This window comes from Chenopodium album, chromosome 4, assembly GCF_948465745.1.
Source record: "Chenopodium album chromosome 4, dcCheAlbu1.1, whole genome shotgun sequence".
Lineage (NCBI taxonomy): Eukaryota > Viridiplantae > Streptophyta > Magnoliopsida > Caryophyllales > Amaranthaceae > Chenopodium > Chenopodium album.
Window position 1 is genome coordinate 41,668,520 of NC_137837.1, and position 23,029 is coordinate 41,691,548.

Here is a 23,029-nt window from a genome sequence, read left to right on the forward strand (position 1 = left end):
AAGGAAGCTAGAGAAAAAGAGTCGCCAACAAGTTTTAGCAACTTATAAACCGTTCACAGGGTGAAGGTTACACCCCTTAAAGATCTAGGAGATCATTAACTCCAATAGGTCTGGAACCAAGACTGGAAGTTCGGGGATGAAGGTACAAATCCAACCTAAAAAAGATTGAACCTGCCCTAATAATAGGCCTCTACTTTATTCTTCTCGTATTCATGTGCGCTTTCTGACTAACATGCAATCAATAAGTTAACCCTAAACCTGTTTAATCTATGTTGGTTGAATATTAATGCACAAATAAACTATTATTGGCGATCACTTGACTTATAATAAAAAAAACCCTAAAAAAGATTATTAGTTATCTTATTAAGCGTGATTACAAGTACCAATTCCCTTTAAACATGCATAAAAGGCGTGATCAAGCAATAACAATAAATATATATATCAAACAACATAATGAATCATCATAAATTATAACAATTATAATCATAATTATAATCATAATAATTAAAGTAATCATGTTAAAGCATAATAATAGCAAGATCCTACGCATGATACTAACAATATTAATAACAAACCCTAGCATGTCACTAAACAATAAAAGTCAAAGCTTTAGCCCTAACATGATTATAACATGAATATTAGGAAAGACAATAAAAGGCATCATAGGAATCACAATTGGCATATTTGATATTATAACCTTTACCCTAAACATGATACAAGGAAGATCAAAACACACTAACATGACACTAGGAATCATAATAACAACCTAGACATGATTTCAATATCATAATATCAATTAAGCAGTTAAAGCACTTACTTGGATGCCTCGTATCTCTTTCTAATAACAAAATACACATGTTAGTAACTTCAAGGAAAATATAAAACAAACAATTAAATTAAATAATTAAAATAGAGATTTGTGACCAAACCCTCAGAAATTAAAACCTTTCACGTCTAGGGCAAAGGCAACTTCGAATTTGGCTAGGTGTGTCTAGATCTTTTGAATGCGGAATTTCGTGTGCAAAAGGCTAGTTTAGAAAAGAGAGAGAGAGTAATCAAGAGATTCTTAATGAGAATTGGTGATTGAAAATAGAGGTTTTAGGAGGCTATTTATAGAGAAAATCAGCCGGATATGATAAAAAACGAATCAGAGTTTCGAAAAGAATAAAACACGACCGCAGCGCCAAACAAGCGCCTGTCGCCAAACGCCAGGTCTGTCGCCAGGCGACAGAGCTGTCGTATGGCGCTAGAAATAATTTTCCATGCGTTTTATTATTTTGATAAAATTTAACCGTACGAGATGGCAAAATTGTATTTTCCTCAAAACACTTCTTTTATTCTGATTAAAACTCTAAAAAGTCAACTAAAGTCAATTCATCAACGCTAATTAAATTAGGATTCAAAAGAACTTTCTAGAAGATTCTAGAAGACTATAATCAATCATAATCACATTAGGAATGATAAATCAATAATAGGCCCTCCTCTAGATCATTGGGCCGCATATAAAGATCATACCGGGCCCAGTTTAGTAATTTGGCCATAACTTCCTCTTTATTCATCGGAATTGGGCTTATAATATATCGTTGGAAAGCTCTTTTTGAACCCGACCCAACTATACCATTATTGGACCCTTTCTATGGACCAAACCAAACTATATTGGCTATTTTCTTAAAATAGGTTTTCTAAAACAGAGAGAAAGAAAAGAAATAAAAACTAACCACAACACTAGACTTTCCACACTTTCACTTCATTTGATTATGATTCGACATGAAAGGTACTCATAACTCGGTTTGGTTTTGGGGAGACACAAATGGGTGTCTAAAGGAGCCCCCACTTTGACTGAGTTTGGAGAAACGCGAGTTTCGAAAACAAAAGTCAAAGTAGCGATAGGGACGGAGAATGATTCAGAACGTTCTGCGATCCTAAACCACTCTTGTAACGCCGATAACTGCAAACTAGCGTGATTTAAATAGATAAGAGAGTTAAGAAACGCGTATCTTGCACCGTCGAGCATACGTCTCTGGAGGTAACCGATTTGTGTTGCATTGCTATTGTGACAAGCTTCTGCAAGCTAAGGAACGCCATCCTGCTGTTTGTTTTGACGATCTTCAGCAAGCTGGAGAATACCGCCTGAAGACTTCTACGCCCGTAACTGCCTCCAATTCCGCCGTGATAGACTTCTACAAGCTAGAGAACCCCATCGAAGATTTCTTCGCCTGAAACGACCTTCTAGCGCTTTGTGACCATCTTCGCAAGCCAGGGAACACGATCGAAGATTGGTTCGCCTGAAACTATCTTCATTTGTTACGACAATACCCTGAAGAGTATCACCAAAGACCAACGCCTGTCAATCCTTTGCTTTTTCTATGCCAGTGCGTCGGCGCTTTTACTGTTTTTGAACTAGTACGTCGGTGCTTTTGAATTGTGAACCAGTATGTTGGTGCTTCTTAATTGTGAACTAGTATGTCGGTGATTTTGTTGTTTATGAACCATTATGTCGGTACCTTTGCGTTATGAACCATTATGTCGGTGCCTTTGCAATGAGCCAATATTTAGGCGCTTTAAGCTAAGTGAAACGATCATTTATCAAATCGATCACTTAATGTGATTGTAACCGAGCCGATTACTAAATCATGTCAAATTGCCTATAGGGGATAACTGCGTATCAAGGAACCCAGAATTGCTATACAAGGTCGAAATAATCGTTTTAAGTGGCTTCAAGTTCTGTCGCCGCTGAAAAGTCGCTGGCGCCAAGATTTGGCTCTGTCGCCAGACGCTGAACTCTGTCGCCATTTGGCGCCAGAATCGGGATTCCGTATAAATTCCCTTTTCTTCTTTATTTCACCGCAGCTGCTCTTTTTCTTCGAAAACTCGCCGCGAAATTTTGAAGTGTTCAATCTTGGTCGTTTCTCAACCAAATTCGCCCAAATTTGTTGCAAATCAAAATTTTATTCATCTACTTTCCCGATCTATGTAAGTTTTCTTCAAACTCACCGGTTTTTGCTGAATTTTTGAGTTTTTGTACACGAATTTCGCTTTGTTTGTCAAATTTTATGCCATGAAATTGCTTGATTATGTTTTTATATTGCCTTGGGAGTGTTTTGAGACTTGTTTGACTCAATTTGGTGAAGAAACGAACAATTCACCATTGTTGGATCTCTTAAGGTCGGGTTATTGATGTGGCTTGTTCTTGATTTTTTGCTAGCAATTCTTGTCCAATTTGTCACAATAATTATCATAATATTGCAAGAAATTGTTTGAATGCTTGAAAAATGCCATATATGCTCGAATTGAAATTGTGCTCTGTTTTAGTACTACGTACTCTGTTTTTGCGAACATAGTATCATGCGGCTAGGCGAACCTTTGATACTATAGAACCTTAATTTATGTCAATTTTTCACAATGTAGTATGGCTAGACAGCGAGGTTCGGGTTAACAGTCACGAGACACGCGATGGGAGCATGAGCCCGTTGAGGAGGACGCCGACCTGTCCACTTCTCTTGGTCCTTACCCGATAGGGATGAGCGGACTTTGTACTTTGCCCCCGGACACCACATTTTTGAGAGGGTGCATCGTGGGATCACCGCTGGTAAGACGCGTTGCCACGGTTGGGGCAACGACGCCCAAGGCAAGCTGCACCATATGTTCTTCAGCGTCGATGGGGAGTTGAGACTTCTTTGGAAGTCTTGTGACCTGACTGCCCTTTTTGAGGCTACACAGGCCATGAGCTCTTTCGACGGAGGTCACTGCGTTGTCCGTGCTTTGGTGGAGTTCTTCTAAGACACCATCAACACTTTTCACTTTCCTAGGGGTGAGATGATGGTCCCCCCAGCCGACTTCAGTCTCATCTTGGGACTGGAGTTCAATTCTACTACGATGTCGTTCGACAGCAACATCAGTGTCTACTCTCCTGAGGGTGATGAGCTGCTGGGTCCGATTGCTGTTCGGGCCCGTGCTGAGGTGCAGTCAACACATTTCAGCACCAAGTATATTCGCTGGTCTACTATGGCGGCAACTTTTAAGGATGATGCGACCACCCGATAGCAGCGAGTGCGCATCTTTGCGCTTATTTTGCTGTCAGGGACGTTTTCCCCTAACAAGGGTAGTAAGGAGCTGCTTTACTACCTTCCTACTGTCCGCGATCTTCATCTGATCGAGACTTATGAATGGGCCAGCTTGGCCTATGCCGATTTACTACGTGACCTGCGAGACTCGTGTCGACACCGGTCTTATACAGGAGACATCGCTCTGTCCGGCTTCTAGAGAGTCATAGAGTTATACTTTATCTCCTATAAAGTTAGCTCGAAGCTTTTTGTTAGCACTTGCTGATATCTTTGTCTTTTGTAGATCTGGTTCTACGAGTACTTTCCTTCACTCACGCCGGCGAGGCCGTCGCCACGCGGGTTTCCTGTGGGCGCCTGCTGAGGAGGCCACTATATCCGTGCGACTACCGCCCATGATAGAGAGAAGATCCTCTCGGTATGATCTTTTGCATAGCTATCATTTTTGTATTCCTTTTATTAGATCTTTATCTCATAGGCATTCTTCGTAGGAGCTTGAGGTGTTATACCGGCCATGGGGCGGTTTGGTTGTCCCTGGGCTGGCTACGCAGTACACTGTGGAGCGTCGCTACTTCCTAAGGACATATGGGGTGGCGGCGTACCTAGGAGATAGAGTAGCTATTCAACACTCCTCGTATATTTTTGTCGTCCCTGCTTCTCTGCCACGTCACATGTTCAATGACGTGAGGCTGCTCGGCATGTCCAAGAGGTCGCCTGCTAGTACCCCTTGGCGATCTCATGCAATCCCAGGGTGGTGCTACGAGGAGGAGTTGCTGGCGTTGTTAGCTCCAGCCCCGTCTGAGGAGGCGGCGGTATGATTTTTATCTTTCACTTTTTGCGAAGTGGCCCCCAAATGATATGTTATTCACTTTGATTTTCTTTTTGCATGATGGGCCTACTGAGTTCGTTCTCCCTCGTATGTCCATCCACTACTAGGGGACATACGAGCCTATCGAGGAGATGATTCCTCCGGCTCTCGAGGATTAGCGATTTGTAGAGCGATCCATTCCTCACCACCAGACTCGAGTGAGTTTATTTACTTGCTATTTGTTCATATTTTTCTTGCATTGTTACTGACTTTATTTCTTTGACAATTCTCGAGCGAGGTGGTCACGGCGATGGCAAGGTGTATAGACGCCTTCCGGAGCCAGCTCGTGCGGATGGGAAATGTGGCTACGTGTCGTCGCGACGACGCTGTTCAGGAGGTAGCTTTTTTCTCCTTATTTCTGCATTGTTATATTTCTATTTTGATTGCTTCTGACTCGTTTTCTTCTTGCAGGGTCATCCCATTCCTTCTCGTACCCGGATAAGACCTGAGGTTCGGAGAGAGCCGGCGAGGTCTAGCTCGAGGCGTCGCCGCACTAGGTCTGGAGGTCAGGGTGGTCAATGTGACGCTGCTCGGACCGAGGCGGTGAAGAGCTCGTGCTCTTGATCTGAGGGTGCACGTGCTGAGCCGGTAGGCCAGGGAGAGGCGACTTCAGTTCCGAGATGTGGTGGGATGTACGAGGTCGGCTCGTCATTGCAGCAGCCTCCATAGCCTCAGCCTCTGTCGATTCATCAAGGCGACCTTGGGTGGACGGGTCTTGAGCTGAGTTTTCCTCCTCCTTGAGAGACCGGTGCTGGAGCTGGTGGGGAGCATACTCCTCGTTCTGCGAAGTTTTTTGATATGATGAACATTCCTCATCATCTGCGTCCTCCTGCGTCGTAGTTGTACCTGTGTTTTATTTATTTTGACTTGTATAGGACTTTGCCTGATTGACTCATTTATTAGACATATTTGTATTTACATATTATTATCTAGTATCATCGTATTTTTCTTGCATTTATTTTTCATTTTTATGTGCATATTTGTGTGTGCAAAGAATTGTGATTAAAATAATTTTGCGCAAAAATTTCCATCATTTTTATTATTAATGGAGGGTATCCGACTTTCTCCCCAAAAAAGAAAAAATGAAAAATAAATTGATCTTGCAACAAAGTTAAAATTAAATTAAGTCTGAATAAATACAAAAAAAGAAAAATTGAAGGAAAATATATGAGATTAATATGTAAGGGTATTTGTAGGAAAGGGATAAAATAGTAAAGTCATTGTACGAATTCGAATCATAGCCAGAAAAACGCAGTTTGAATAGCTCGTTGATAAAACGCTGCAGCGCCACGTGTCGCTACGGGTTTTGCGCTGGCGCCGGGCGTTGCTTTTGTCGCCAAGAGAAAAACTCTTTCGCCAGGCGACAGAGTTGTCGTTTGGCGCTGTAGTACGCTGACTCCAAATCCTTTCCTGATTGAAACTACATCGATTTTGTGTATAAACAGCCCCATAATTTGCCGAATTTCTTCATAATTTCTGCAGATTAATCATAGTCTTAGTTTCTCAACAAATAATCATATCTTTAGTTACAAAGAGTTTTACCTATTTCACTCGTTAATGGTGTCGTTTTTTAACTACTAAAGAGATAAAGAGAGAAAAGAACTTGACTTTTTTCACATGGGAGGTATTTATGGTGTTAAGGGGGTAGATCTTGATATAGATTTTATTCATACCGCCTTAGAGTATTGAGACATAGATACTCATTGTTTTAGACTAGGGTGTGATGAAATTAGACCTTTACTGGAAGAATTTGGTGCCATCTTAGGCTTCCCTTCATTAGATCTTGCGGTAATCCCTAGAATAAATGAATATTATTATAAAGATTTTGAGCGATTCTTTAGTTTAAGAGACAAATATCTAACAAATATTGTAGATTGTAGTGTAGTTAATTTTAAAGAATTTGCACGCCATTACTTTGATAGACCTTATTCTGAATCTTTTGATGTTTATAGAAGAAAGGCTTTTCTCTTTTGTATGCTTAACCAATATCTTCTCACTAGTGGTAGAACTAATTAGGGTCAAGCAATCATATTAACTGTTTTGGAGCAAATTGAATCTGGAAGAAATCCAATGCCATTAATTGTTGGAGACACTATGCTTAGTCTTGATGAATTGAAGAGAAATCCAAAAGCACCTTTTCAGAGCTCTCTAATTTTATTACAGGTATAAAAATAATATTTTTTATTACAAAAATAAAAAACATATTTTTGTATAGTAATATTAATTTATTTGCATTCAATTTTTCCAAATATGGCTAATAGAGATACTAGAATTTATTAGTCCTCCTGACAATGTTGAAAAATATACTCCAAATTGCTTTGTGAGGGGAAAGAAACGCTTCTCTAAGATGGGGTGCCATTAGTGGAAAAAAGTCTTTGCCTCTTGCAACTTTTCTATCAAGTTGGTCATCCCTTGGTGGAAAATAGAGAAGATGGTTGGTGTCAACAAGCAACCTTTATGTCGTCTTCCAAGCTTTACCAAGATGACTTTTTATTACCCCTGCAGTGTAAAAAGAAAGTACGACCTACTTCAAACAATTCCTTCTGGGGATATTCGTCGTCCCTATGAATTCCCTGTTTTACAAGAAGTAGAGAAATTTGATGCATATTGGAGCGCTAGACCTTTATGGGAAGTGATTTCCCAAAAGGTTCCTCCTTCCTTGCCTAATGATGTAAAGAGGTGGCTTCTTAAGAAACCTTCAAAGGACATGAAGAAAAATCAGAGTAAAACCAATGTGAAGAATCGTCTAGGTGACAAGGTGATTCCTGTTAAGGAACGCTTGGGTGAAAAGATTGAATTCAAAACACATATGATGCCTAAGAAGAAAGACTCTAAACAGGATAAAGGGAAAAGAAAAGCTGACACTTTAGAGAAGAAGGTTTGGGTAGAGAAGAAACATGGATTCCTAGCTAAGGGAGAAACCATTTTTACTCTAAAATTGAATGTAGGTCCTCTAAAGGATTCCTACTAGCTAAAGTCATGGTCGATGAAGAGGATTTAGATAAAAATTGTAAAAGAGCAAAGAAAGAGAAGAAAGATTGAAGCATTGCTTAACTTCCAATTTATTAGACTTAATTTTAAATTTAAAGTTAATTTGTTTTATTAAGATTTTATTTAAATTCCATCAATAATGTAATTTTTATTTTATTTTATTAATGAAATTTCAGCTTTTTAATTAAAACAATTTCTTTAAATTTAATTTATTAAAGCAATGAAAATAGAAAATTTTATTTTTCCCGAAATTTTTCGAGTACGAAAGTCGAAGATTTTCCAAAAAACACCAAAATTTACCCAGGTACTCCCAGAAGAGCGGCGTCGCAGTTTTGCGGCTGTCGCCGGGCGTTGCCATCTATCGCCCGGCGACAGGCGCTGTCGCCTTGCGCTGCAGTCTATCGGCCGACGACATACTTTTTTCTGTGACGCTGCGGTTCCGTCGAATTACTGTCGAATTTCTTTTTATTTATGGGATGCGAGGTTTGTGAAAATTAAAGTGGCCGCACCTGTAAAGGGTTGCCTACGTATCCTTTCCTAAAGAATCAGGCCAAACGTTGCTCTCTTGAGTATCTTACTCAATTAATTATGGGTAGTATTTTTTAAGTTGGTCAAGATTTGTCATGCTTGAGAGCTCATTGCCATCCATGTCAGTTAGTTTTGCTGCACCTCCTGATAGGATTGGTTTGACAGTATAAGGTCCGAACCAATTAGGCCTAAATTTGCCTCTTGAATCTAAAATATTTTTCCTTAATGCTTTTAATACCAAGTCTCCTACTTTGATGTTTCTTGTCTTGACCTTCTTATTAAAATGTCTAGCCATACGGGTATGATAGCATTGGGTATGATGTAGAGCTTCTAGTCGCTTTTCATCAAGTAGAATTAGCTCTTCATACCTTGCTCTAGTCCATTCGACTTCATCGAGTTTACTTTCTAATGCAATGTGTAGATACGGTATCTCTAGCTCTACAGGTTGTACGACATCCATTCCGTAAACCAAGGAGAATGGCGTATTTCCTGTTGATGTGCAAATTGACGTGCGATAACCCCAAAGTGCGAAAGGGAGTTTGTCAGACCAATCCTTGTAATTTTCTGTCATTTTCTCGATGATAGTCTTTAAATTTTTATTAGCTGCCTCAACTCCTCCATTTGCTTGAGGTCTATAAGGAGAAGAATGATGGTGTTGAATGCCATATTTTTGTAACAATTCTTCACATTCAGCTTGAAAGTGAGTTCCATTGTCACTTATCATTTCATGTGGGACTCCATATCGACAAATGATATTTCTTTCGATAAAGAATGCTACATTTTTTGCAGTGAGTTTAGCATATGATTGTGCTTCAACCCACTTTGTGAAATAGTCAATTCACTAGGCGAAAAAAGAAGATAGGCACCGCCTTAAGGCCACCGGTTTTTAAAAACCGGTGGGGAAAAAAGGGGGGAAAATGGGCGGGATTTTGAGGGAAGAGTATTGCCACTGGTTCAAACTGAACCGGTGGGAACAACATTAATCCCACCGGTTTTGAACCGGTGGCCTTCTTAAAAAAAAAAAAACCGGCCTTTAACTTTGTTCCTTAGCTCATTCCTTTATATACCCTAACCCTAAATAATTTACACTCAACTTCTCTCTTAGGCGCCTCTCTCCTCTCCTCTTTCTCTCTCCTCCTCTCCTCCTTCTCTCTCCTCTCTGCTCTGTCCGACCTCTGTCTCCTCTTCTTTCCCCTTTCTTCTTCTTTCCCTTTTCTTCTCCGACCCCTCTTCTCTCTTCCGTCTTCTGCCCGCCACCGCCACTAACCAGCGCCGCCACCAATCTCTTCTTCTTTCCCCTTTCTTCTCCGACCCCTCTTCTCTCTTCTGTCTTCTGCCCGCCACCGCCACTAACCAGCGCCGCCACCAAGTCTGAGGTTAGTGCATGTTATTGGGTTCAATTATTCGAGGTTAGGGTTTCTGGGTTAATTGATTTTCGAATTTTTTTTAGGTTTTTTCGAATTGATTTTGGGGTTTTTCGAATTGATTATGGGGTAATTGATTTTGGTTATTTTTCAAATTGATTTTGGGGTTTTTAGAATTGATTTTCGAAATGATTTTGGGGTTTTTTTCGAAATGATTTTGGGTTAATTGATTTTGTGGTTGTTGTCTTGGTGGGTTTGGCGTCGGGTTGGGTTTAGGTTTGGTACTGGGTTCGGTCAGGGGTCGTGGTGGGGTTCGGTGATGGGTCCTGGTGGGTTGGATGCGTTTTGGATGGGTCTGGGTGAGGGTTGGATTGGGGTTTGAGCTGGTGGTCGGTCGTTTGTTTTGGTGGGTTGTGGGTGGTCGTGGGTTAGGGTGGTTGTTTTATTTTATTTTTTTAAAAAAAAATATTAGTTTTAGAAATTAGGCCAATTAGCCTAATCCCATACTCATGACATCTTTTATTTTTCACGAAATGTTGCTAGTAATGCTCAGAGAATCAAGTTTTTCTAATCTAATGGTATTTACAGAGATTAATGCTCCAGAGAACTAATCCTTTGAAGACTAAGCTGATGTTTTAAACATTTGTTTTGTGTAATTTGATAAATTTAGTTCTTGTAAATTGGAATTGTTGTATCATTAATTTATTTGCAGTTATAAATTTAGTTTTTTCTCTCTTAAAAAGTGTACAATTACTGGTTATTGATGAATATATATGTGTTTTATGTATATTATGTATGTATATATGTATCCTGTACATTTTAAGTGAAAAAAAGCAAAAAAAAAAAAAAAAAAAAAAAATTGTTTTTTAGGGGATTATTGCCACCGGTTAACCGGTGGCAATACTTTTTAATACCCAAAAAAAAAAAAAGCGGGACAGATTATAGCCACCGGTTAACCGGTGGCAATTCTTGTTTTTGCCACCGGTTTTGAACCGGTGGCTTTTTAAAATTTTATTGCCACCCCCTAAATGACCACCGGTTCAAAACCGGTGGCATAAGGGGGTTTTGAACCGGTGGCCAAATGCTTTTTTCTACTAGTGATTGCTACTAGGATATATTCATGACCTCCTGTCCCAGGAGGGGTAATTTTACCAATAATGTCAATTCCCCACATAGAGAATGGCCATGGTGAAGTGTAGCTGTAAAGTAGAGATGGAAGAACATGTTGTAAATTGGCGTAAATTTGGCATTTAGGGCATCTTTTTACATATTGATGACAATCCCTATTCATGGTGGTCCCATAGTACCCTTCTCGCATTATCTTTTGGATTAGCATTTTGCCATTAACATGAATTCCACAAATGCCTTCGTGGACTATCCTTATAGCTCATTGGGCATCCTTTTTCCCTACACATAAGAGAGCTCGACCCTTAGGTACCCTTTTATGTAATTCGTTGTCTATGAGTACGTATTGGGAAGCCAAGAGTCTTAATGCTACCACGGTTCTTCTTCTTCTTCTTCTTCTTCTTCTTCTTCTTCTTCTTCTTCTTCTTCTTCTTCATCATCATCATCATCTTAGACTACTACTTCATCGTCTTCTATAGCTTGAATATAAGCGGGTTTGTGCCTTTTCTCTATAGTTAGAGGCATTTGCTCGATTTCCGTAAGAATTCTAACCATTGAGGCTAGTCTTGCCAAAGCATCAGCAAATTGATTTTCCTCTCTAGGTAGATAAGTGTATTCTACCTTTTCTAAGTGATTGGTGAGAGTTTCCAAATAAGTTTGATAAGGGGCTAGACTTTTGCTCCTTACTTTCCATCTTTTAGAAATCTGGTTGATGATCAATGAAAAGTCTCCGAATATTCGTAATTTCTTAACTCCCAATGTTAAAGCTGTTTCAAGGCCTACCACGCATGCTTCGTATTCAGCAGCGTTGTTGGTAACGTCAAAATCTAGCTTTATGGAGATTGGAACGTGCTCTTCTTTAGGTGATACTAATAATACTCCAACCCCACATCCCTTTTTGTTTGAACCTCCATCGAAGTAAAGAGTCCAAGTATCATCTTCTGTGACCATCAAGTCTTCGTCATGAAATTCATTGTCGTGTATTGGCGTTGAATCTTTTATTGGGAAATCTGCTAGGAAATTCGAGACCACAGATCCTTTGATAGCATTTTAAGGCATGAATCTCACATCGAACTAGGCTAAGTTGACTATCCATCTTGATATGAGCCCATTGAGCGTAGACTTCTCGAATAGATACTTAAGTGGATCCATTCGGGAAACTACAAAGACTGTATGCACGAGCATGTAATGTTTTTTTAATCTTGGTTGTGACCCACACCAATGCGAGGCACAATTTCTCAAGCGGTGTATAGCATACTTCATATTCGAGCATCTTTTTGCTTAGATAATAGATTGCATTTTCTTTACCTTCAACTTCTTGTGCAAGCATAGCTCCTATTGTCTCCTTGGTGACTGTTAAGTACAACCGAAGAGGTATTCCTGGAAGTGCTGGTGCTAATACGGGAGGATTTGCAAGATAGGCTTTGATCTTTTCAAAGGCTTTTTGACACTCATCATCCCATATTACAGGTACACTCTTCTTGAGTTTCTTGAATATTGGTTCGCATATCGTTGTTAATTTGTTTCTCGATTTTGGACGGTGGCATTAACATGATTGCCTTGATCTTGGTTGGGTCTATCTCTAATCCTCTAGATCTTATGACGTATCCCAAGAGCTTGCCTGAGGTGACTCCAAAAGCACACTTGGATGGATTCAACCTTATGTTGTATTTCCTTAGCCTTTCAAAGAATTTTCTCAAGGCTACTTGATGTCCTGGGCGATCTTTTGATTTCACAATCATGTCGTCTACATATACCTCAACTTCTTTATGCATCATGTTATGGAGTAAGGCAGACGCTGCTCGTTGGTAAGTAGCACTCGCGTTTTTCAACCCGAATGGCATTACCGTGTAACAGTAAGTACCCATGGTGTTATCACTACACCAAAAACTAGTTTAGAGATTGCAAAATATAGAACGGTTATCAAAGATAGGCATTCTCCAGAAGAATATAGATCGTTTTAATATAAGAGGTGTTCTGTATCTTAATACATATAGAACGGTTAGCATAGTTAACCGTTCTGTATTTCAATTTACTCAAATAATTAAAAATAATAATTATTTATTATATATCTTTGTTTTAGATGAGCTATGGTAATGAATGACCACCTGATAAGCAGCCAATTCAGTTGCACAAACACATTTATGAAATGATACTTCATGGTTTATGTGATGTTTAAATTATTGGGATTCAAATTGTCAGATCTTATTCTCTGGCTCTCTGCTTAGTTTTGATTTGGTCATAGTGGATTAATCTTTCTGCTTTATCAACATTTATAATTCAATGTTTGGTTTATTGAGGTTTCTGTTATGCAAGGATTAATCTTTCTGCTTTATTAACATTTATAATTCGGTGTTTGGTTTTTAAGGTCAGACAAAATTAGATATAGAGTTTGATGCCCAATGGAACAGAAAATGGTAAGTAGAAAGCAAAACAAAAAAGGGGGGCTAAATATTCTACTAGTAAGAAAATGGTAAAGGGTGTGCAGTGTTTTTGTGGAAATTGTGTCTCTGATTGTGAAGATAGAAGAGATAAGAGATGGGAGTCATAATTGTGGTACTGAATTATTTATAATACTAGTAGTAATAATAATAATATCTCAAATTTGTGGCTTTTTATGGGGATGTTGCATGTATATTAAATAATGGTAAAGGTGGGGCCTTCTTTCACTATTGAACAACGTAGGGCATAATTGACTTGATAAGTTCGCATAACAAAGCTTATTTCTAATTAAAGAAACTAATGAACAAACAGGTTATGAGGTGGTCCAATAATTACATTATATGAAAACACATTATAATATTGTATCATTCATTTGCACTAATAAAATAGATTCTTATACTTTAGTAATTAAAGAGCTTAAATAAATTGTTATTTACATGTAAAGCTAAGTTTATTAGCTTGTTTTTATTTACATTGTTGTAGGCATTAACTATGGTAGTGTATGTTAAAATTATATCCATAAGTATATAGCAAGTGCAGTTATGTTTGTGATTTGAGTGTGTTTATTTTTATTTTTAACTTCCTAGTTTGTAGATATGGACCGAACTTGGATAACCACAAAAAAATTAGGGGATCCAGAATATGAGGCCGGAGTTATGGAATTTATTAAATTCGCTTTGGAAAATAATAGTAAAGGGCGTGATAAATTGACATGTCCTTGTTACATCAGCCATAATCTTATGTATCACAAAGCTAATGTGATACTTAATCATTTGAGTAAAAGGCAATTTGATAGAACATATACTTTTTGGCATCGTCATGGTGAAAAAAGGGAGGAAATGACAAGCAAGGATTCTCAAGGCCATAATATCGATGAGGGTAACGAATTAGAGGACATGACGAGTCAATTCGTACACAGAGTAGATGATGATCCCAATGCGATGGAAGAATTGTTGAGTGATTCTGAGAAGCCTTTATATGAAGGGTGTAAGTACACAAAGCTATTAGCTTCACTTAAGTTATACAATTTTAAGGTGGGTCATAGTTGGACAGATAAGAGTTTTACAGCATTACTTGAGTTCTTGATAGATGTCCTTCCATCTGATAATGTTTTGCCAAAGAATACATACAGGGCAAAAAAACATTATGCACAATGGGTTTGCGTTATGAAAAAATTCATGCGTGTCCTAACGATTGCATACTTTATCAAAATGCAAATGAATCAGCAAAGAGTTTCCCAAAGTGTAATCTCTCAAGGTACAAGAAAAAGGAAGGAGTGCCAGCTAAGGTTTTGAGGTATTTTCCAATTATTCCTAGGTTTAAACGGATGTATTCAGACCCGGTAGATGCAGAGAAGTTGACATGGCTTAAATTTGGTCGGAAAAAGGATAGGTTACTTAGACACCCGGCTGACTCACCGCAATGGAGATTTATTGATGGACAATTCCCTGATTTTGGTAGTGAAGAACGAAACCTACGCCTTGGGTTGTCTACTGATGGTATGAATCCATATAGTTCCCTTTGTAGCATCCATAGTACATGGCCGGTCATGCTAGTGGCTTATAACTTACCTCCTTCGTTATGCATGAAAAGAAAGTACATTATGTTGTCAATGCTTATTTCTGGACCTAAACAACCAGGAAATGACATCGATGTGTATTTGGCACCTCTCATTAATGACTTAAAGTTATTGTGGGAAGAAGGTGTAGATGTGTTTGATGCTAATCGGAATGAAATGTTCAATTTAAGAGCAATGTTATTTTGCACCATACAAGATTATCCAGCATATGGTAATCTTTCTGGCTATTCTGTAAAAGGGGAAGGTGGTTGTCCTATATGTGAAGATGGTTGGAAAGGCAAATGGTTATCAGCATCTAGAAAGACGGTCTATTATGATCATCATCCATTTCTTCATTTGGATCATAAGTATTGTCGAATGAAGAAAGCTTTTTAATGGGGAAAAAAATTTTGAAAGTCGCCCAAAAGTCTTTACTAGCCAAGAAGTATTTGAAAATTTTAAAGACATTCAACTTACTTTTTACAAGTTAAAGAAAAACAAAGATGCCATTCTTAAGAAAGGGTACAAGAAGTGTTGTGATTTTTGGCGTCTTCCTTATTGGAGATTTCTCTTTGTCCGACATTCTCTAGATATTATGCATATCGAAAAGAATGTGTTTGATAGTTTGATTGGCACACTATTGAATATTTCAGGGAAGACAAAAGACGGTGTTAATGCTCGACTTGACTTGAAGGAAATGAATATGAGAAATGAGCTCCATGCCGTTGAGACTGGAAAACGAAACTATTTGCCACCTGCTGCTTATACACTGTCTAAGAAGGAGAAAGTTTAGCTTTGTTCATCCTTAGCCGGAGTTAAAGTGCCTGAGGGTTATTCTTCAAACATTTCTTCTCTTGTTTCAATGGAGAATTTGAAACTCGTGGGCTTGAAGTCTCATGACTGCGATGTTCTTATGCAAGATCTCTTACCTATTGCTATTCGTTCAATTTTGCCAAAAAATGTACGATATGCCATTATCAGGTTATGTCTTTTCTTTAAGGCAATATACAGTAAAGTCATCAATCCAAAAGATTTGGATTCCTTAGAAACTGAAATTGCTGTTATTTTGTGTCAATTAAAGATGTACTTTCCCCCGGCTTTTTTTGATGTAATGATACATTTGCCAGTTCATTTGGTAAGGGAGATTAGATTTTGTGGTCCCGTGCACAATAGAGATCAATGGGCCTTTAAAAGACAAATGAAAACTTATAAGGGGTATTTTAAGAATTCTTATCGACCTGAGGCTTGTATCGCTGAGAGAATGCTTTATGAGTTAGCTATGGAATATTGCATTAAAAGTTTAGGAGATATGAGGATAGTAGGGATTTATACTTCTCGACACAGTGACACACTTGAGGGTAAGGGAACCATCGGTCGTAAAGAACTTGACTTGTCTTCTGAAAAGTGGCACATGGCCCACACATATATTCTTTTCAATGAAGATGAAATTGCACCGTATATTAATAGACATATGACTTTTTTGAAGATGCATAATCAAAAGGCTAGCTCCAAAACTTAAGCTATTGAACAAAGTAAAACATTTCATCTTTGGCTCATGGATTAAGTAATGAAAGAGATCAAAAATTCCCCACAAACTGTTTCTGACCGACTTAGAAGTTTGGCTAATGGTCCTGATTTCTCTGCCTCATTTTTCTCTGGTTATGCCATTAATGGCTACACTTTTTATACTAGGGAGCAAGATGATAAAAGCACTATGCAAAACAGCGGGTATGTGTTGAAGCGGAAGCGATGCATTTGTCTAGTTCTAAAGATAATCGACCTCTTTATAGCAAAATGCAATACTATGAGGTAATTGAAGAGATATGTGAGTTGCATTATATGGGTTTTTTGATACCTATTTTTGGTTGCAAATGGCCTGACAATAATAACAATGTTGTATGCGATGGTTTAGGGCATACTACTATGAATCTCAACAAGATAGGTCATACAAAAGATCCATACATTTTGGCTAGTCAAGCTAAACAAGTGTTTTATGTTACTGACCCGTGTGATAAAAGAAAATCAGTTGTTGTCACATCGAAACCTCGATATGTCATTGATGACAATGATGACAATATTTCTTATGAGGAGAGGTCTACCCCTAGTGAGGTACAAAATGTGGATGATAGTCTTGATGATACAACAACATATATACGTAGTGATCATGAAGAAGGAATTTGGCATGACAATGAAAATAGTAATGCTAATAATCGACCGAAAAAGCGGCGTCGTACAGGTTATTATGCTACTAAAAAAATCTGATTCTTATGGTTCTTATATTGAAATTAATAATTTGTTCTTAATATAGAGTTTTTAGACAAATGTTTTATTTTATTTGATTTTAATGACACTTCTTAGAGATGATTTCTAATATATTTGTATGTTTGCAGGTTGATGTCAAAAAAGAGAAAGCAAGAAAGTGCTAATGAGGCCTCTGAAACTGGCGAGGCTGAAGAATCTGCTGAGTGTGAGAATCGAAGGGGTCGTACAGTAGCTGCAGCAGTTGGAAAAGCAATTCTGAGTGGTGTCAAAATCCCGTTGGAATGGAATCACAATAAAGTGCCAATTGGGGAAAATAGAGATACTTTTTCATCATACATTGGTGTAATTGTTCGTGAAAGAGTGAATATCAATTATCGCGACTGGGAGGAAGTTCCAAAAGAAGTTATTGATGACCTCTTTGAATTCATTACGGTAAGCTATTTAATTTTTTGGTTTAAAATCTAAATATTGGTTTGGTCATTTTTTTTTGCTGGAGGATGTCTTTGTTTTGTTTTCGATGGTCATACAGTTCTTGAAATAAATTAGCTATACTACTAAGCGAGACCGCAGTAATTCTGATGAGGCTAAGCATTCATATGTTGATTTTATAAAGAGTTACAATAACAACAAGGGCTCTCAAGACTGTAAAATGCCAAGGGTATTATAGCTCAAATTATTTGCTTGATTTGGATGATATCGAGAAATCTTTGGTAAAGTGGTTGTAATGAACTGGAATCTTTAAATAATGCTACGAGAGAGAAGGAATGATTTTTCCATTGATTGATAGCAAAATGATACAAGTCAGTAGCTTGAGGCCACCACTCTCCTTAGCAACTTGAGGTTGCAACTCTCCAAGATTTTCCTCACAAATTTCTGGATAAAAACTCCTTAATTCCTAGACTACAATCCTTATACTACCCATTCTAACGGTCTACATTGACCTTGCCGCTACATGTGAGTACTTAGCTCAATTAGGAAAAACCATACTAAAACATAATAAAACTAACTGCTGACTTTCCTTCTCTTCTTCTTAATTGTATTTGTCTTCTACTTATTTGGAATTACCTTGCCTTGAGACTTCCCCTACTGCTGTCATCATTGTTGTTGGTCTTGGTGCCCGATTATCCTTCTCTTGTAGACCCGTATAGGCTGCTCTTGACCCGAGTTTATCATAGTGATTTGGCCAATTGTGATGCTAAGTGTGTCCTGTCAAAACAAAGGGAATTTCCCTTGCCAAAACAAAATGTTGATCAATCTTTTTTCAAGAATTTATACCTCTTTCAATAGCTATTTTTGCAGAAGAAGGAGTATATTTATTGCTTGATAAAATGTCAAAGCGATACTTGATCCCATATGATGTAATGATCGTAAGTACAAAGGAGGTAAAAGCTCCTGTTCTTATCTGACCGACAGAAGTAGTCTTCTCTAAGAGTTTTTCTGCCAGCCAGCATAACGTCTTAGTGTAAAAAGTCCAGCTTTCCAGCAGTAAGCTGCCACCTGGTTTGATACAAAATTTTGTATAATAGTTAGTGGAGACATACAGTTGCTTATTAATGGTTGCTATTTAATTATCACAATGCTTTGGATAAATCACTGAAAGTAAATACGTTTTTGAGTGCTTTGGATACAATGTGCTGTTTCAGCAGTGTGGTTTTTCCTTTTTGCTGTGATCTGTTTTACATGTAGTTTTGAGCATATACATAAATTGGATTTACTGTCAAGGGTTTATATATATATATATATATATATATATATATATATATGTATATATATATATATATATATATTTTTAAGGGAATGTTGTGATCTGTTTTTCAGGTAGTTTTTTTTTATTATTATTTTTTTAATTGACACTCAATGGAGGTGATCATGAATTGTATCTTTGTATAAAGATTGCTGGTGTAGTACGTATGTTCTGTTTTACTCATTTGTTATTATTCTTGTCTTATGAGTTACATGGTTTTAAACCTTAAAAAAGCAAAGAAACAAACGTCGTCTTTAGACAAAAGACAAAGCATCAAATTTAAAAGGTAAGAGATCTAACCTGCATTTTTGCTATGTTTTTGCTTTGCTTGATTGGAGAATTTCACACTTTAGAAAGAAAATAAAATGATGATATTGTAAAAGAGAGTAGAAAGTGTTAACAAATGAAAGTGTTGAAGTATGAAGAATAACAAAATATGTGCAATATTTATATGAATAGGAAAAGTTGAAATTGAATCAAGACTACTTACCAAGTCAACTGACTAAAGAAAGCAAAGTCTTTTATTTATTGTAAAGCCTTGTTTTAATCTACCTTTGTACTGTGATAGTGTAAATGGCGCGTGTCAGGCTAATCAGGTGAGCCCAATGGCAGCTTCCATTTTCGTCAATTTTTCATTTTTAATTTTTTGTTTTTTAGTCGTATTTTGGATTTTTTTGGTGATTATAGTGATAACCAGATCATGATTCATGAATGTGATCTCTAAATTAGACATATAGAAGTAACCTCGTAGTATTACATGGTTTTTTTTTTGTTTTTTTTTTTTTTAATTGACACTCAATGGAGGTGATCATGAATTGTATCTTTGTATAAAGATTGCTGGTGTAGTACGTATGTTCCGTTTTACTCATTTGTTATTATTCTTGTCTTATGAGTTACATGGTTTTAAACCTATTACATTTTAATGCATGTCAATTAATTGTGCAGAGAGGATTTATAGTGCTGGAAGAACGTAGAAATTATGTATTATGGAGAGCTTCAATCCGGTGGAGAGCTTTCAAGGCCAGATTAAGAAAGGATTGGATGTACGACACCAAGGGAGTAAATCCAAATGTAATTATAAAGAAGCCACCTTCGATATATCCATTTATAACACAAGCTGATTGGACCAATTCATTGAAACATATACTGATGATGCGTTTAAGGTAATCTTTGAATTATAGCCCATAACTAATCATAGTTATGAAAAAAACCTTTGAAAACTGGGAATTAATTGTTTGTACATTATTATATTGAAAGGAACTAAGTGACAAGAATCCAGAGAGGGCGAAAATGAATACTTCAAGATATCGAGGAGGTCGAAAAGGGTACTTGTATTATGAACAAGAGATTGTAAGTTTAGAAATTGTCATGTCAGATTTTTTGTTGATTTTTTTTTAAGGAATAACAGTAAATAATCAATTAAAGGATGAATTTTAGTTGTTAAATGGCGTTGTGTTATATGTATTGTCAGGGTGCTGAACTGAAATGATTATGTCAGAATTTTTGTTGAACTTTTTTAGGAATAACAGTAAATAATCAATTAAGGGATGACTTTTAGTTGTTAAATGGCATTGTGTTATTTGTATTGTCAGGCTGCTGAACTTTAGAAACAAGGAGTGCAAGTTAGAGACGTGCCTCGACATTTGGTTTGGATAAGAGCTCATTCCAGACAAAAAGATGGTGCAATGACCTTTGACAATCCTACTGATTTTGAAATAGCTCAAACAATTGTGAGTTTGTTTCTACTTTTGAATCAAATAAATTATTTGGCTATATTAGAGTACACTACCTTAATTAGGTTGTTTATTATTGATGTTAGAAAGCATTGGAGGCTCAACAAATCCAAGGAGAAATTGAGGCCACTAGCCGGAATGATATCCTAGCGAGAGCATTAAAGAATCCTGGACATGGTGGTTGTGTTAGGGGCGTTGGGTCGGGTGTTTCAAATAAGCTGTACTTTGGCTACAACAAACCATTACCACAAAGTCAATTTCAATAAAATCTCAAGTGTCTCAAATAAAAATTAGAAAATGTGGTTAACCCAAAAAATTTGTTGTTGTCTTACTTAATGTCAAGTGGTCAGGTTAACGCGGAGCAATTGAAAGAACTTGGTGATTCAAATGGAAACCAAGTTGACCATCAGTTAGCTGGTATCCAAGCTGGTGGATCTGGTGGCCAAGGGTTAGATGGCCTTGGCTTGGGTCGTGACAGTTGGCTTCAAGGTCTTAGCTTCCAACTTGCCTCAGAGCAAAACAAAGTTACCCATCAGTTAGCAAGTGTCCAAGAGGGTGGTTCTGGTGGTGAAGATTTAGATGATCATTTAGATGTCTTTAGCTCCAAAGGTGACCAAGGGGTTCGAGGTTTCAACTTCTAAGAGTAGAATTTTCAAGCATGTGAGGTTCAACCCGAGTCATACCATGTTGCGTGGCCTGAGAAGGAATATGTGCTAGAAAATCAGAATTTGGAAACGCATGTACTTAATAATGAACAAGACATTACTGGCCAACCATTTCCAAAGGTAACATTATTTCATAATACTTATATGTTTGATGTAAGTACATATATCCTAAATTCTTTTGATGGTGTTAAATTATAGACTACTACATCTTATCAATCCACAAAAAGTTTATTAATACCATAATCCATATTTAGGGAGTTGATTTTCTTTGTTCCTTTGCAATTAAGAGTGACAAAGGGGTCGATATAGTTGCTATTGGAGAAGTGTATGTTGGGATGGAAGGAGAAGTTGTCAAGCATCATTTCAAGCCCGTCCCAAGTGGTCATTATCGAGTTTGTGTTAAAGAAGAAATCAACCCAAATGCACCTTTGCCATGTCCTGAAGGGGAGATAAGATTCATTTGTCAAAATTTAAATTATTATTTAATATGGCCTTCTCACTTGGTTTTTCCTATAAAGAAGGTAAAATTAAGTTTTAAATTATAATTATCTGTCACATTATATACCTGTTAGTTTTTTTTGGCTGATTTTTTCCCCTGCGATTATATGACAAGGCTAATAAGCAAGTCACTAAAGAAATTGCTGCACCATCTCCACACTCGCCATCATCACAATCATCATGCACTCGAAAGTACACAATAACTCATGCTGATAAGTTGAAGTTGACTTCTAATTTGGTTCGAGTATTTAAGGATGTGGCTATTGCAATGAAAACGAGTGGTAAAACAAAATCTTTTACAGTTTTTGCTAGAGTGTTTCAAAATGAGCAATGTGTTACCCTTGATTATGAAGACATGCTTGACTGGTGCTTCCAAAGAGAGATAAAATTGTCACACATGTCAATTTTAATGATGTAAGTGTTGTATCCTTTGCCATTTCAAGGTTAAATTTATAACGCTTTTTGATTAATGAGCTAATAAATTTAATTAAATATTTGATATGCAAGGTATATGAGTGAGATTGTTCATACAGAAAGTATCTCAGGGTTGTATGGATTTCGTGATTATCTATCCCCGTATGCTCCAACTGTTGAAAAAGATGATGATCGATGTGACTGTCTAGCTAGGCTTTTTTCATGTAATGATGCCAAAAACAAAAATTAGCTCTTCTTTGCCCCGTATTATTAGGAGTAAGTGCATATGAGTCTTTCACATTTTTTTTTTATCAGTTTTATTTCTAATTCCTTTTAAACATTCATTATTGTATTTGAATTCTATTGTTTTAATCAATATAGTGGACATTGGATGTTGGTTGTTATTTGTCCATGGGTTGGTTTGGAGCATTGGCTAGATCCCGCGGGAGTAAAAGATGAACCTCCCAAATTTGCTCAAACAATAATCAACAAGTATGTGCTAGATTACTTATTTTATTACATGTTAACTTCTTTTTATGAAAGTATTTCAATACTATTACTCTAATATTTTGATAATTACGTAGGGCAATGATCAATTTTAGCGCGGAACATCGAAAGGATATCAGAAAAATAAAGAAGAAACCTTACATTAAATGGATAAGCATAGAGGTATTTGTATCTTTAATTTAATTTTGCAATGCTTAGTACATAATATATGTAAATACATTATATATAACTAGGAGTTTGATTTAACCCTCCCCCTTTTTTTTGGCTTG

General features: G+C 37.2%; 1 protein-coding gene across 1 annotated transcript; it reads left to right on the plus strand.

Annotated features, from left to right (window-relative positions):
- The first annotated feature begins 21,584 nt into the window (after positions 1 to 21,584).
- On the plus strand, positions 21,585 to 22,503 carry LOC145627870 (uncharacterized). The gene is made up of 3 exons (XM_081680214.1): positions 21,585 to 21,862; positions 21,955 to 22,253; positions 22,347 to 22,503. Exons 1-3 carry the CDS (start codon positions 21,677 to 21,679, stop codon positions 22,501 to 22,503), a joined length of 642 nt encoding a protein of 213 aa, XP_081536340.1. The 5' UTR covers positions 21,585 to 21,676.
- Positions 22,504 to 23,029: the final 526 nt, after the last annotated feature.